This window comes from Labeo rohita, chromosome 24 (assembly GCF_022985175.1).
Source record: "Labeo rohita strain BAU-BD-2019 chromosome 24, IGBB_LRoh.1.0, whole genome shotgun sequence".
Lineage (NCBI taxonomy): Eukaryota > Metazoa > Chordata > Actinopteri > Cypriniformes > Cyprinidae > Labeo > Labeo rohita.
Window position 1 is genome coordinate 7,334,080 of NC_066892.1, and position 15,794 is coordinate 7,349,873.

A 15,794-nucleotide genomic window follows, 5' to 3' on the forward strand; every position below is an offset into this window, starting at 1 on the left:
TTTGTTTTTTTCCAAATAAGTGCAGCCTTGGTTAGCATGGTTAAAGACACATTACAAAATCATACTGACCTCAAACTTTTGAATAGTATAGTGTACATGAAATATTTATTTTAATTAGGCTAGTTTGTGTAAGTAAATTTATTTAAACTGGTTGTTAAAAGTTCAAATTGGTTGTTATATCCTGTAATTGCTGTCTGTAAGAAACAATTTGTTCTAAAGTTTGACCTGGCAGCTTTTTACACACACACAAAAGAACACAGTTTGCAACAGTAACCACAGTATTTGTAGTAAAACTGCAGTAACAACAAATTTACCATGGCTAACACTCTCTCTTTTCGCTTGCTTCCTTTTACCATGGTTAACACTACAGGAACATTATTTCAACCATAATATTTGTAGCAAAAACCATGGTAATAAATAATAATAATAATAATAATTATTATTATTATTATTATTATTATTACACATTACTTATGTAACACCATGGTTGTTTTTCATCAGGTACCCTCCAAGGTACACCTTTGTACAAGAGCTAAAATACAAAATTTTAGTACATTTTATTTCTGACAGTGTTATCCAAAAAAAAAAAAAAAAATGCTTATGAAATGTTTAAAACACATGACTTTCAAATATAATATTAAGTAAGTATAATTACTGATTTTATTCTTTTAATAATTTAAAAGATCAGTTTAGTTTAGAGATATCGGTATCGGTATTGATATCGACGATACTTGGCTTGAAAATATCGGTATCGGATCGAAAAAAAATTGGAGGTATCGCCCATCCCTAACTCATTGTGAAAACCCTCTGTATGTCTTGCAATTTAAAGTGATAGTTCACCCAAAAAGGAAAATTCTTTTATTAATTACTCACCCTCATGTCGTTCCAAACCCGTAAGACCTTCGTTCATCTTCAGCACACAAATTAAGATATTTTTGATGAAAAGCTTTCTGACCGTGCATAGACAGCAATGAAACTGAAATGTTGCCAGACACAGAAATGTAGTAAGGACATCGGTCAGAAAACTCTCAGATTTCATCAAAAATATATTAATTTGTGTTCCGAAGATGAACCTGCTTAAGGTCATGGAACTTCATGAGGGTAATTAATGACAGATTTTTCATTTTAGCTTGAAATATCTCTTTAATGTATTATAATTTCATTAATTATTCTTCCAACTGACTAGTTTTAGTGCACACGTTGTTAAACGGATATTCAACAAATATATACAATACAGAAAAGGGAACGTGGTATTAAGCGAGCTTTTATAACCTCATTAATATTCATGAGCTACGTAACCTATTCGTCCCGCCCCGCACGCAGTGCATGCTGGATGAAGCGGAAGTAGCGGTGCACGTTGACATTGCAGAGCGTCCGATCCTCACATTAGACACAGAAAGGTGAGTTAAGCTGTCATATTTGTAAACCTTTAGTGAGCGATATTATTATATCTAGATATTTAAAACGCTGTTTACGTAATAATTAAAGGGTTTTTAGAGGAATATGTTGTTTGGTATTCAGTTACGTTGCTTTACATAACTGTATGAAGGGTGTTGAATAACTTATTTTGTAACTCTTACATTTTAGGTTTGGTAAAAGTCAGACATTTTTAAATATAGTATGTATGTTATCATATTTTATACGTACTCGCCATATGTCTGCTAAAAGAGTAATAAACGTAATGAAATGTTGTTCTGAATCTCTATGAAATATTTCTTTTTCAAACAATGAAACTGTATGGTGACCAGAGCCAAAAATGACTAAAACACGCTATAACAGAAGTTCATACCACATATTCCTTGTCATATGAAGCGTTGTGATAGCTTTGTATGAGGAAGATATATTTTTGCATATATTAAGATATGGTACATCAAATTTTCTCACATCATGTTGTAGTATTTTGTAATACTTACGTAGTCTGTTTTTGTGATATACACTACCGGTCAAGATCTGTAATGTTTTCTAAAGAAACAGCCTGCGCTTATTTGATCCAAAGTACAGCTAAAACAGTGAATTTTTGAAATATTTTTACTATTTAAAATAACTTTTTCTATTTGAATATATTTTAAAATGTTATTTATTTCTGTGATTTCAAAGCTGAATTTTTAGCATCATTACTCCAGTCACAAAGAAAAAAAAAAAATTATTATTTTTATTGTGTCGAAAACAGCTGAGTAGAATTTTTTTCAGGTTTCTTTGATGAATAGAAAGTTCAGAAGAACAGCGTTTATCTAAAATAGAAATCTTTTGTGACATTATAAATGTGTTTTTCATCTTTTTTGATTAATTTAAAGCATTCTTGCTTAATAAAATTATTAATTTCTATAATTGCTTTCCCAAAATAATAAAATAAAAACATATAAAGTCATACTTTTGAATAGTGTGGTGTATAATGTTATAAAAGCTTTTTATTTTAGATAAATGCTGATCTTTGGATCTTTGTATTCATCAAAGAATACTGAAAAAAATAAATAATGAACAGCAAATCAGCATATTAGAATGATTTCTGACGCATCATTTGTTTACACAAGTTATGATGCAACAGGATCTGCTTGATTCTCAATGTCCCCGATCTCTTGATCTCTTTAGGGTTGGTGTTCATCATGGGTGCATCTGTATCCAGTCTAGCCCCTACTATTCAGGCACAGTCTGCAATGCCAGTTCCTCATTTTGGTGGGGCATCCCCACCCCCTGGGTGTCCCATGCATCAAGAGCCCCCTAAAAGTGAGTCATGCACCATCTGTTATCATGATCTTGATATCCATGCATTTTATGTAATATTAATTCATAATGTGTAATACAAACCCAGGCTCTCCGCCTCCTGAGTGCCCGATGCATCAGGCTCAGACGCCGCCGCCCAGCCCAGCACATCAGGAGAGAGCTTATGAGTTTGTCGAATGTCCCATGAGAGCTTCTGAAGGAGCCATTGATCCCACAAACATGGTGAGTTGGGCATCCATCAGTAAGGTGACGCTCTATTAAATAGTTTCGGCTTGTGTGTGTTAATGTTGCTCATGTGTGTCCCACAGATGCCACCTCCAAATCAGGTGCCCGCCCCGGACCAGCCGTTCCCTCTGTCTGTGAAAAGAGAGGAGTCTAAAATCCCACGATCAGGCACAGACCAGCACTGGGTTTATCCTTCTGAACAAATGTTTTGGAATGCCATGCTGCGGAAAGGGTGAGTTTACCTTTATGTCTCTATTACTAAATCTATGTTTTCAGTACAACCAGACATGTGTCCTGTTTATGTTTTGGAGAGCTCTAAGTAGACCAGATATGCCATTTGGCTTAGCTTCAGGAAGCCTGTGAGTGCTGTAACTTGATTACCTAGATAGAAAAAAACTGTACATCATTTCCCAAGGCCAAGAAACTCCAACTCTACATGGCATACAAATAGATTAATTCCAGTATGATTTGATGATAGTATATTGTTGATGTTGTTTTTTGAAAGAAGTCTCTTATGTTCACCAAGGCTGCATTTGTTTGATCAAAAATACAGTGAAAACAGTAATACTGTGAAATATTATTACAATTTAAAATATCTGCTTTGTATTTGAAAATATACTACCAGTCAAAAGTTTTTGAACAGTAAGATTTATAATGTTTTTTTTTTTTTAAAAGAAGTCTCTTCTGCTCATCAAGACTGCATTTAAATTTAGAAATATTTTTACAATTTAAAATAACTGTTTTCTATTTGAATATATTTCAAAATGCAGTTTATTCCCGTGATTTTTAAAGCTGATTTTTTAGCATCCTTTCTCCAGTCACACCAAAAATTATTATTATTATTATTATTATTATTATTATGATAATGATGTTGAAAACAGCTGAGTAGTATTTCTTCAGGTTTCTTTGATGAATAGAAAGTTTATAAGAACAGCATTTCTCTGAAATAGAATTCTTTTGTGACATTATAAATGTGTTTTCATCTCTTGTTTAATTTAAAGCATCCTTGCTTAATACAATTATTAATTTCTATAATTGCTTTCCCAAAAAATTAAAATAAGAAATATAAAATCATACTGACTTATTTATTATTAAAAAAGTATTATTAAAAGCTTTTTATTTTAGATAAATGCTGATCTTTGGATCTTTGTATTCATCAAATAATACTTAAAAAAAAAAAAAACATTTAAAAAAATCAGACTGGTAATGCATGTTTAAGTGTAATTTATTCCTGTAAAACTTAATTTTCAGCATCCATTACTCCAGACTTCAGTGTCACATGATTCTTCAGAAATATATCACATTTGATTAATTTAATGCATCCTTGCCGAATAAAAGTATTAATTAAAAAAACAAAACATACTGACCCCAGACTTTTGAACGGTATTCAAAAAGTATTTTTATTATTATTATTATTATTCCTGTATTATATATAATTTACTTTATTCATGTTTTTACTTACTTAAATGCTTTTTTTTTAAGTAAAATAAATGTGTAAAATGTGTAAAAATATAAATGGTAATTTAAATAAAATATTTATAATTAACATTTTTCTTGGTTCAGTTGCATCTTAAATATTTTTTTTTTTTTCCCCACTTTGCTTGTTGCTGTGCATACTCTTGTTGTCTAGATAGGCACAAGTTTAAAAAAGAGCTATTGTTTTGATACTGTTCAGAAAAGACTTTAGAAGGAAAATCTGTCTTTTGTTGTTCTGAATTACTGTAAATAGCTAATTGCTATTTGTTGTTTTCCTAGGTGGCGCTGGAAGGATGACAGTCTTGCTCCAGAAGACATGACCAATATAATCCAGATCCACAATCGTAACAACGATCAAGCCTGGCAGGAAATCCTAAAGTGGGAAGCGCTGCACGCCAGGTGACTGCAACACAACTCTCACTTTCACATGAGCAATGACTGAGAGCATACTGTGTTAAAAAGTGTTTCTATTACGAGAAATTAATACTTTTATTCAGCAAGAATGCATTAAATCAATCAAAAGTAAAAGAAATCAAACAATTTTTTTTATTTAAATTTAATTATATTCTATTCATTAAATAATCCTGAAAAAAGTACTAAGTACTACAGGAATAAATTACATTTCAAAATATATTTGAGTAGAAAACTGTTATTTTAAATTGTAATAATATTTTACAAATTTTTTTTTCTCTATTTTTAAGAAACTCAACCTTAGCTAGCATATCAGACTGTATTACAACGTGGTCTAATGAAGTGTTTAAATTGTTAGCAGAAATAATGGTGATACATAATAAAGTAACTTGTGATGCCAAACACATTTTAATCAGTTAAAAGCTTCATCATCACCTCTGCAGCCCTGCTGCTGTCAAATAAGCGAGGTGATAATATCGTGTTAGTCGCCTTCTGTTTGTCATTTGATGGTCACTGTGATCACACTGTGATCTGCTTTGTTTCTACAAACTGCCAAGTACGCAAGAATCATCATAACGCCCTCGACTACTGTTAGTTTCAAACACATGTTTGTTTTTCTGGCAGCGAGTGTCCATGCGGTCCATCTTTGAAGAGATTCGGGGGTAAAGCCAAAGAGTTCTCGCCCAGAGCCAGAATACGTCACTGGATGGGGTGAGATATAAACATGTTTATATCTCTTTACGAGGATGTGTTTAAAAATCTGCAGAATGCTTGATTTCTCTGTTAACTTTCTCTGTAGATATGAATTGCCTTACGACCGTCACGATTGGATTGTAGACCGGTGCGGAAAGGAAGTCCGATATGTCATTGACTACTACGATGGGGATATTAATAAAGACACCTACCAGTTTTCCATCCTGGATGTGCGTCCGGCATTCGACTCTCTACAGGCCGTCTGGGATCGGATGAGGGTGGCCTTGTGGCGCTGGACATCATAAAATCCATCTTTATAACAGTTCTGCACCACTATAAGACATCACAGACTATTCAATACCAGTATACTAGAATCTGTGTGCTAGTTCTGAGTGTAAACATGAATCTTTGCAAACTATTGCACATTGATGGACTTAAAGGATGTGAGTGTTCTTTATTGGAGAGCACAGTGAATCAGTGTTTCTTATGAGGTTCTGAACTCATCATCAGCAAGCGTTTCTTTTTTTTTCTGCTTGTTGAGTGAAGGTTATCAAACTGGAAAGCTTGCTATCTGATATTACTCAGAGGTCAAACATATCCACTGGTTGTTTTTCTCTCTCAAAGGCTGATTATTGAGTCTCAGTTTGTTTGTGTGCTAAAGTGCTGCTAATTATGTTCTCTTTGAGTGAGTTTTTCTGAAATATTTTCCCTCGATTTTTTTCTGATTAAATGTCATTTGTTCATTTGTTTTAAATCTGACCTGCAACAAATTATAATTCCAACTTTCAAAAGCTGATTAGTGAGTGTTCTAGCTCATGTTGAGAGTGATTGGCAGCTGTTAGCATTTGATGTTCAGTGAAATGGTTCAGCGGTCTTTGCTTGTGAATATGATTGATCCGATGATGTGTATGAAATCCTGTTGTGTGTGTGTGTGTGTGTGTGTGTTGTTTTTTTTTTTTAAATTAAAAGCCCTTGTTCAGCTGGTCATATTCGTACTGCAACTGGGTTTAGCTTTAAAATGATGTAATATTTCTCATAACCCTGCTGAAAAACCCCCAGCTAAAACCAGCATAAGCTGGTTGAAGCTGACCAGCTATAGAAGTTGTCAAAACCCCCTCTAAAACCAGCCTGCTGACCAGCTAAGACCAGCCTAGGCTGGTTTAAGTTGTTTCTTTCAGCAGGGTACTGTTTGGGTTTAATTATTTTGCTTGAACTGATTTATTATTGTATGTGTTTATGTATGCTGAACTGCTGTCTTTGAGTGAGAGTGTTTTTTTAAATATTTTCCCCTGATTTCTCAAATTCTTTAATAATTGTAACCCAACTCATTTGTTTTAAATATGACCTGTACCAAATTTTAATTCCAATAAGTAAACTGACAGTCTTGACATGAGTAGCTACATGTTTCACTTAGTTTTACTTGGCTGTCACTTTCCAGATTACTCCAGCAGGTGGTGCCCTTGCCTCAAAAAATGTGATCAGTTTTAGTGATAGTGACTACTAGTGATCATATCCATAGTCACCCATGATTTAAATGAGGGTCATGAAGGTTGCACCATCATGCTCAAACACAAATCCGCCTGTAACAATTTTATGAAAAAGTCATGAACCAGTTTGCATTCTTACAGTAGAACTTAATGAAGTAACTAGTATACACTGGAGTGGCATTTACAGCTGATGTACTGTATTTGAATATGATACATTGTAAACAATTTTAACATTTTTATTTACTTTGATGCAATCTGGAGTTTGAGGAGTCATTTTATTAGGTCTTTTTAAAAATGTAAAGTGTCTGAAACTACCAGCCTTCAGTGCATTGATGTCAGTGTATCTAAAACCCTTAATCAGGACCCTTTTGGTCTATTGTAGTCCATTGCATAATGCACAGTGAATAGTTATATGGATTCAGACTAATTATAGCCTAAATAACAATTATTTATTAGGTTGAAATGTGAGATTTTATAATTTAGCAAAAAAATAACATTTATTGTATTACTTGAAGTGTAACGTTGTATAACAATTACAGTGGTAATTTTACAGGGCTGGGTTTTGACACAAACTTCACAATTTCATTAGATTCTGATTCACAAGATTGTGATTCGACTAGATTTCCGATTCAATTTGAGTGTTTTCACGACGCGTCATCAGTTGGCCATACTGGCAGTGCTGAATGTAAAAAATGCCACTGAACCGAACTAAACTCGCATATTTTGCTGATTATCACTGCTAAAAATAGTCAACTATTGTCATGTTTTAGGCTTTACTAATCGGTCTGACTGGGAAAAACATTGGGCGTACTATAGACTGCCAAAAGTTATAACATATCGAGGAGAAAACTGCAAAAAAAACTGTCTGAGGAAAAATAAATAGGCATTTGTAGTTGGCCAAACTAAACCAGGATTTCCAGGGCAAGAATCTTGTCAACATTTGTGCTTGTTCTTATCATTTCCAATCAGGTATGTGAAATTTTAGGCTAATATCTTAATTAACACTCCGTGCACTTATTTTTTACCACCTAATAACTTTAGTTTGTTAAAATATTGAACCCTTGTTGCTTGCTAATCCTTCTCTATATGATTTGGCAGGTTCCACACATTTTTTCCGTGGTTTAGACAGCATAAATTAGCAGAACAACATAATCAGTAGTGCATTAACAGTGCAATCCATGCTGTTGTTTACATCCGAGTATCACCGATATGGCCGCGCATCCAGCCAAAATCATGAGGTAAGTGTTGAAACACGGATTGAGCGATTACATGAGACACGATATCGGTAAGTTGTACTCTTTCTTTTAACATACCTTTAGATGTTTATTCATGTTATTTTGTGCTGAAACTGGTATTAAAGTGGAGGAGATGATCAGATGATCACGGCTGTCACGTACGCCACATTAAAGAGCGCCAAAACGGCATTTATTGTTTGACTATTATATTAAAATGTACAGAATTTGAAATCGTGACTTTGTTTCGTATCAAAACTATCAAAGCACAAAGCTTAATTGCGATTTGGATGTTCCATTCATTAACGTTGTAAAAACAGGCTGGACTAATCGATTTGATAGTTTCGTAAAAATGAAAATCGATTAAAATCGAGAAATCATGTGTGTTGTTGGTTCTTCAGACCTCCTTGAATCCTTTGTAAAGATATAAACACAGATCTAAAGACAAACGGCAGTTTCAGATGACGTCACTTGGTGTTTAACAGTGTGCTTATCCTAAAAGGTGAGGAAGTCCCTCCTGTGAGAGCTTTTTTGAAGCACCTAGAGGGAAAATAGAGGTTCCTCATGTCTGTGAGTAGGTGTGGGAAAGAAATCTTCACTCACGGCCCGGAATAACCTCATCCACTGGGGAAAGTTTCCGCCTCTTCGTCCTTTACAGATGGGAAGCTGATTTTGTGTTATCAGTTTTAGCTGTGATCGATCATTACGCTGTATTTAGGGTCCATTGCCTGCTTTTGAATAATGCATGTTTGACAAAGATACTCTATGTTTGTTTTTGGTTTTTCGGCTGGGTTTCTGTTTGGCAGGGAACCAGAAAAGCCCCTTGTAGTGCACAGAGCAGATCTCCAAACAGCCCGTGGCTGTGGAGTCTGGCGGGGCGATTCAAGCCCCCTGCAATCCTTCCAGTCTGTTTCATTTACATACCAAAAGATGCCCAGCTGTGCCAAGTACAATAACAAGGCTTTGTCTAGATTCCAGAACTGTAACATTAATTATGGGAAGGAGTAACAGTTGGAAAGTTTCTGGCTTGTGGGTCACTGGTGGACGTTCAGATGTCGGCTGATGTTTTTGCGGCTGTATTGTTTGTACTGCATCCAGAATGGTGCTGATGGAAAGCCTTGTGTGTTGCCAATTCAGTCCTACTTATTTTAAACAGCTCAGTTAAGACAAGCTTGTTACAGAGGGGAATGTTTTTAAATTAAACCATAAATGTTCTCATTACTTGAAATAATGTAAACATTAACTGAAGTAAAATATAAAATCTTAAACTAAACAAAAATTGGAAGTTTAAGTTTAAGTACTTAAATGACTAAAAAACAAAAACTTAATGCAAACTATATAGACAGTATATAGACATATGAAATATAAAAATACATTTAAATTAAAATAATGAATTATTATAATAAAATAAGTGTATCAAATTATAATATTGATTGAATGTCACTGTGAAAACATTTTACCATCTTTCTGTTTGGTTATAAGATGAATGCACATCTTTAGTAAGCTCGGTTGACAGAATTTGTGAAATTATATTGATAACCACAAAAATGATTTTTCATTTGTCCCTGCTTTTCTTAAAAAAGCTGAAAGATGGGTTATATTGAAACACTATAGAGAATGGATACAATCTGTAAATGTTAAACTACTCAATTATATAGTATAGCCATAAGTCATGAAATTGACTGTAAAAATTATTTAAACAAATCTGTAGTTTAAATAACAGAAAGGTTCAGTTAAATGGAATTTTATAGAATTAATAGCTTCACATTTCTGATTTTAAATCTTCCAAAAAGACAGTTCCATTTAAGTGTTTTAGTGCTTTAATTTTTATTTTATTTTATTTTTTTTTTGAAAAATGTATTTTATTTTCTGAAAAAAAAAAAAAAAAGAAATCTGACTTTTTTTTTTGTGGTTTAAATTTTATTTTATTTTATTTTATTTTTTGAAAATGAGGGCTCAGCCCCTTTTTGTGGTAACCAACATTACATCAGATTTACATTTTATTTTATTTTGTTTTATAATTTTAATTTATTGTATGAAAATGAATGCTTTTTATTTTATTTTATTTTATGAAAATGAGTGCTCAGCCCCTTTTTTGTGGTAAACAACACACAAGCTTTAAATTTTTATTTAAATGATTATTTTATTTTATTTGTTTATTTATTTTTCATTTTATGAAAATGAGTGCTCAGCCCCTTTTTTGTGGTAACCAACATTACACAGCTTTAATTTTATTTTATGAAAACGAGGGCCCAGTCCTTTTTTTCTGGTAACCAACATTACACCACAAATGCTGCTGATTAAACTCAATTTGTATTAAACCCATATAATTCCTATAGGCCACACTTAAAAATGTATAAATGTCATTGAATATCAATCCAGGTGGCATTTATTGGTAGGAAAGACAGCGCGAGCACACTTTTGTGTTATATAATGCAGACATTCATACATTTTTTAGTGGCATAAGTGTCCAAATTGGTTTTGGGGTCACTGCATGTTTATACAAAATATGATTATACCCTATCTGGAGCAGTGAGAAATCTGAATCTTCATGTATGTTAGTGTCTTATCCCTAGTTGTAAGTGTAATTGCTTGTTTATCAGCAGCTGTTTTAAATGCAAATCCCATCCATGATTTGCATCCAGACCACTTCTCCCACACACTTTACTGTTAACACACGGCAGTAACAAAAACACACTGGAATAGGTAATTGTGCTCTTTTAACATGCTAATAATAAAGAAAACAGCATTATGCTGAAACTAAATGAATGCATGCATGGTGTTTAAGGGCTGTCAGTCTGAGGCCTGCAACAGGAAGACAACACAGTCCCACAGGAAGCTTCACTGCACTTAAGAGTTTGATTTAAAAGTGAAATGCGGTAACCATGGAGATAGTTTTAAGACACCCCAGCACTATTTTGTACAATCAGTGTGGGTTTATACTGCATACATCATTCATTTTCTTTTGGAGTTATATGATACATAGGGCTGTTCAAATGCACTTCTCTAAATGTCCTTCCCAGTGAAGGTTTCAGTGGTTGAAATGCTGAATAAAATTAAATAAGCAATATTTATTTAAGGAACATTAATAGTATAATATAAATAAACAAAATAATAGAATATTTCGAACTAGATTTTTTATTTATTAATTTAGAGTAAGTTATTTTCTTATAATAATTGATTATTTTAATATAAATTTATTTGTTATAAATGTTATAATACCTTGCAAAAGAAAAATATACCTTTATACCTACATTCATTTCTAAATAGTCTCTCTGCTCATTTATACAATATAAAATCAGATACAATTAATACATTTTTATTCATTTCAAAGCAGATTAGAAGGAAACATTAACAGCTAAAATACTTTTTATATATTTGTATATGTGTTTTTAGCTGTTAATCTGTTTCCCTTTGCTTTGAAACCATTTAAATAGTCACTAAAGAAATTATAAATTAATTGTATCCAACTAATTAATTTTGATTAATTTCAATGCATATTAGAAGGAAACGTTAACAGCTAAAAATACAGCTAAAAAATTATACTATATATACTTATTTTAATAAGTATTTTTAGCTGTTAATCTGCTTTAAAACCATTTAAATAAGCATTAAATAAATTATAAATGAATTAATTGTATCTGATTTTATACTGTATAAATCAGAAGAGATAAATTAAGAGTTGTCTAAAAATGAATGTAAACATGTCTGAAAATATGGTATCTTTTTTATTTTGACCAATTGTCATTTTATGCACACACAAAAAAAAAATAATAATAGAATAGAATAGAATAGAATTTTGAAGATTTTGAAGTTAACATCAATCAACAGAACACATTTTCAATTGTTGTGATTAAAAATCTGGGTATTTCCACCAAATATTGATTTCTTAACTCTTCTGAAGTAAAAACATTGATACTGTGTTGTCTAAAAATAAATGTAAACATGTCTGAAAATATGGCAGACATTTTTTCTTATTTTGACCAATAGTCATTTTATGCAAAAAAATAAAAAATAAAAATAATAAAATAAATAAATAAATATATATATATATATAGAGAGAGAGAGAGAGAGAGAGAGAGAGAGAGAGAGCGAGAGAGAGAGAGAAATAAATAAGTAAAATAAATATAAAATTAATAAATAAATAAATAGCGATTTTTTTTTGTAAATTATATATATATACACTTAATGAACTAATATACTTATATATAATACAAAGTTTGGAATAAAATACATAAACTACTCTTAATTTTACATAAAATAAAATAAATAAGGAAATATAGTATATGCAATATATATAAAATAAATAAGGACATTATTAAATACACACACACACACACACACACACACACACACATATATATATATATATATATATATATATAAATACACAATTAATACATGTATAATACACTTAAAGGTAAATATTAATTATAGAATATTGCATATAAAATACATACAGTACTCTTTTTCACCAACTTCAGGTGCTTTTTAGGAAAATAATTGTATTTAAATGTGTAGCCAAACAACATTTATGATATAATTGATTTGCTTACAGAGGTGTGACTGTTAAAGCTGTAACACTGTGGCTAATTTTCCTCTCTGAGTAAACTGCCCAAAAACAAGCAGGTAAATATAAGAAATCTGACAATTTCCTCTAGCCAAATACGTGCAGCGCCGTGCAACAAGGCGAAGCAGGACCGATAGATGCTTATCCTTGACACAAGAAAGTTAGGGAGGTCTTTAAGGCGTTTACAACATCAAGTGTGCTCGAGCAGCCCTTAGGCTGCCGAAATCCACAGCCGTCAACATTCAGCATTCAGTCTGACTTCCTCACCTCAGATAATTTATGCACCCAGCACACCGCCAGAGGGCTTTTGAATACATTAGGCGCCGCGACTGGACCTCACACTGTTAGTTTGTGCGAGCACCACAGGTCATGTTCTGAAAGGACCCTACTAGTTTGTGGCCAAAGGATTGGCAAGGATCCATCTCAGACGTTCCCTCGGGGAGATTTGATACGCAGCCCGCTGGAAACCGAGAGGGAGGGCGAGAGGCTTCCACGAGGCCTAATCAAACCGGTTTCAATTTGTGCCGTGGGCTTATCACAGCACTGGAAGTGATGAGTTCTTGACTTTTATAGTGCAGTCAACCAGCACGCTGAGATAGGCAGGCCTTCTGCATTGTTTTTTAATGAGCTTTGATGGAAACAGGTAGAAATCGGAGCCGCTTAATAAGTACAGGGGGAAAGCAGCTCATGCATAATGACTAGCGCAATGATCAGACGTCCCAACCTCCGCCCAGATCAATAAACTCACCCTCACGTGCGGCGTCTTATCGTGGCGAGAACAGATGAAATATCAGCAGCTGTGGAATAATTGTTTCGTCTTCGATTGTTTGTGCCGTCGTGACCTCATTTTCTGTCCCATCTCGATTGGTTGGATGCTTCATCCTGTCTGATTGGCTTTGCTCATGACCAGCATCCGACCCAAAAAATGCTACACTAATTATTTCTTAGATTAGTTGTTGAAGTCATTAAATGTAACTGGACATTTGGAGCCCCATTGCTTTATGTGATGATGTGCTAGTGAATGTTTCTGAAATCATTGGACCCCTGTCATTGGGTTAAAGAGTTGTTAGGGTTTTGGGTATTAAAGCACATTAATGTAGTCTATATGAATTGCACACCGTATTTCACATTTTCAGAAATCATACAGAAGATTTGTGTGACTTTTAACTGTAGCAAACAGATCACTGAGATCAGTCTGCTTAGTAAATAAGTAATTCAGTCAGGTTGTGTGAACTGGATCAATGATTCATTGAAAAGATTTGACTCAAATGAACATTCTGAAATATTTATCTAGATTTTAATTTCTCAGACTGTATGGATCCCACCCACCATATATAATAATAATGATAAAAATAAAGATAAATAATTTGAAAAAATAAAAATAAAGTATATATTTATATATTTAAAATATGTAAATATTATGATTTATATATACTTTGTAAGACAGGTTGTGTGGAAATTCTGAAATATTTTATATCCACATTAAAATTTTTTAGGCTGTATAGATCCCACCATAATAATAATGATAATAATAGTAATATGTTGAACAATAATGATAAATAATTTAAAAAAGTAAGTATATGTATATATATTATATATTTAGAATATATAAATATACTTATATATATATATATATATATATATATATATATATATACACACTTATATATTTGTAAGTATAAGTATACTTTTTTTTTCCAAATGATTGGCCTATTTTTCTACAATTGTTATAATTATTTTTCAAACTATATTCAAATGATATCATTTCAGACAGGTTGTGTGAGCAGAATCAATAATTCATTGAGAAGTTTTAACTCAAATTAATCATTTATTCACAAATGGGATATTGCTACTTCCTTCATGAATTAACAAATTTTTATGATAATTTTTTTTTGTTCCTAATGTTTGTCCCCAAAATTATATTAAAAAAAAAAAAAAAAAAAAAAAAAAATATATATATATATATATATATATATATATACATATATATAAAAATGTAAGTATATAATTAAATATTGTTAGTGTATGTATAAGTATATTATTATAATTATTATTATCTGTCTATTTTTCTACAGTTTTTATAATTATTTTTCAAATTATATTCCAATTATATTAATACAGAGTAATTCAGATGTTTTGTGTACAGAATCAATGATTCATTAAAAAGAGTTGACTCCAATGAATCATTCATTCACAAATTGGATATTGCAACTTCCCTCATGAACTAAGAAATTTTTATGAATTATTTTTGGTTCCTCATGTTTGTCCCCAAAATTTTAAAATATTTTACATCCAGATTTACATTTCTAAGACTGTATGGATCCCACCCACCATATATAATGATAATATTAATAATGATAATAATAATATAGAAAACATATATACATACTTAACATATACTTATATTTATATTAATATTAATATTTATATATATATATATATATATATTTACAATGTATGTTCTATAGTTATATATTTGTAAGGATATATTTACTTTGTTTAAATTATTGGTGTATTTTTCTAGTTGTTATAATTATTTTTCAAGTTGTATTCAAATTATATTATGTTCATATAGACTGTATCTCCCATGCTTTATATACAGTACGCATTAATTAACATATGTGTTATATTGAATTTTTTTATTTTATATTTTTACATTTATTATACAGACATGTTTTTTACAAACTTTTTGATAATCAATTTACCAGCCCAAATAAATAAATAGATAAATACTTATATATGTTATATAAATGATATATCTTAATATAATATATCTGTTTAATTTATAATATACTGTACATCTAATTATATTATTCTGTATGAAGTATGGAGAATTTTTTATATATGGCCATATATAAAAGTTTCTTTTCCATTGCTCTCCACACCAACCATACGTCTAAATCACACTATCCGTCTCTTTCCACCTTCCAGCGTGTTTTAGTTAAATTAATTCTTGATGTTGAATTAAAATGAGCTCTT

General features: G+C 31.7%; 1 protein-coding gene across 1 annotated transcript; it reads left to right on the forward strand.

Moving 5' to 3' along the window:
- Positions 1-1,303: 1,303 nt before the first annotated feature.
- On the forward strand, positions 1,304-6,922 carry LOC127156162 (holocytochrome c-type synthase). Its single transcript, XM_051098901.1, has 7 exons — positions 1,304-1,400; positions 2,590-2,724; positions 2,810-2,943; positions 3,030-3,178; positions 4,702-4,821; positions 5,458-5,544; positions 5,633-6,922. Exons 2-7 carry the CDS (start codon positions 2,604-2,606, stop codon positions 5,829-5,831), a joined length of 810 nt encoding a protein of 269 aa, XP_050954858.1. The 5' UTR covers positions 1,304-1,400; positions 2,590-2,603; the 3' UTR covers positions 5,832-6,922.
- The last annotated feature ends 8,872 nt before the right edge of the window (positions 6,923-15,794 follow it).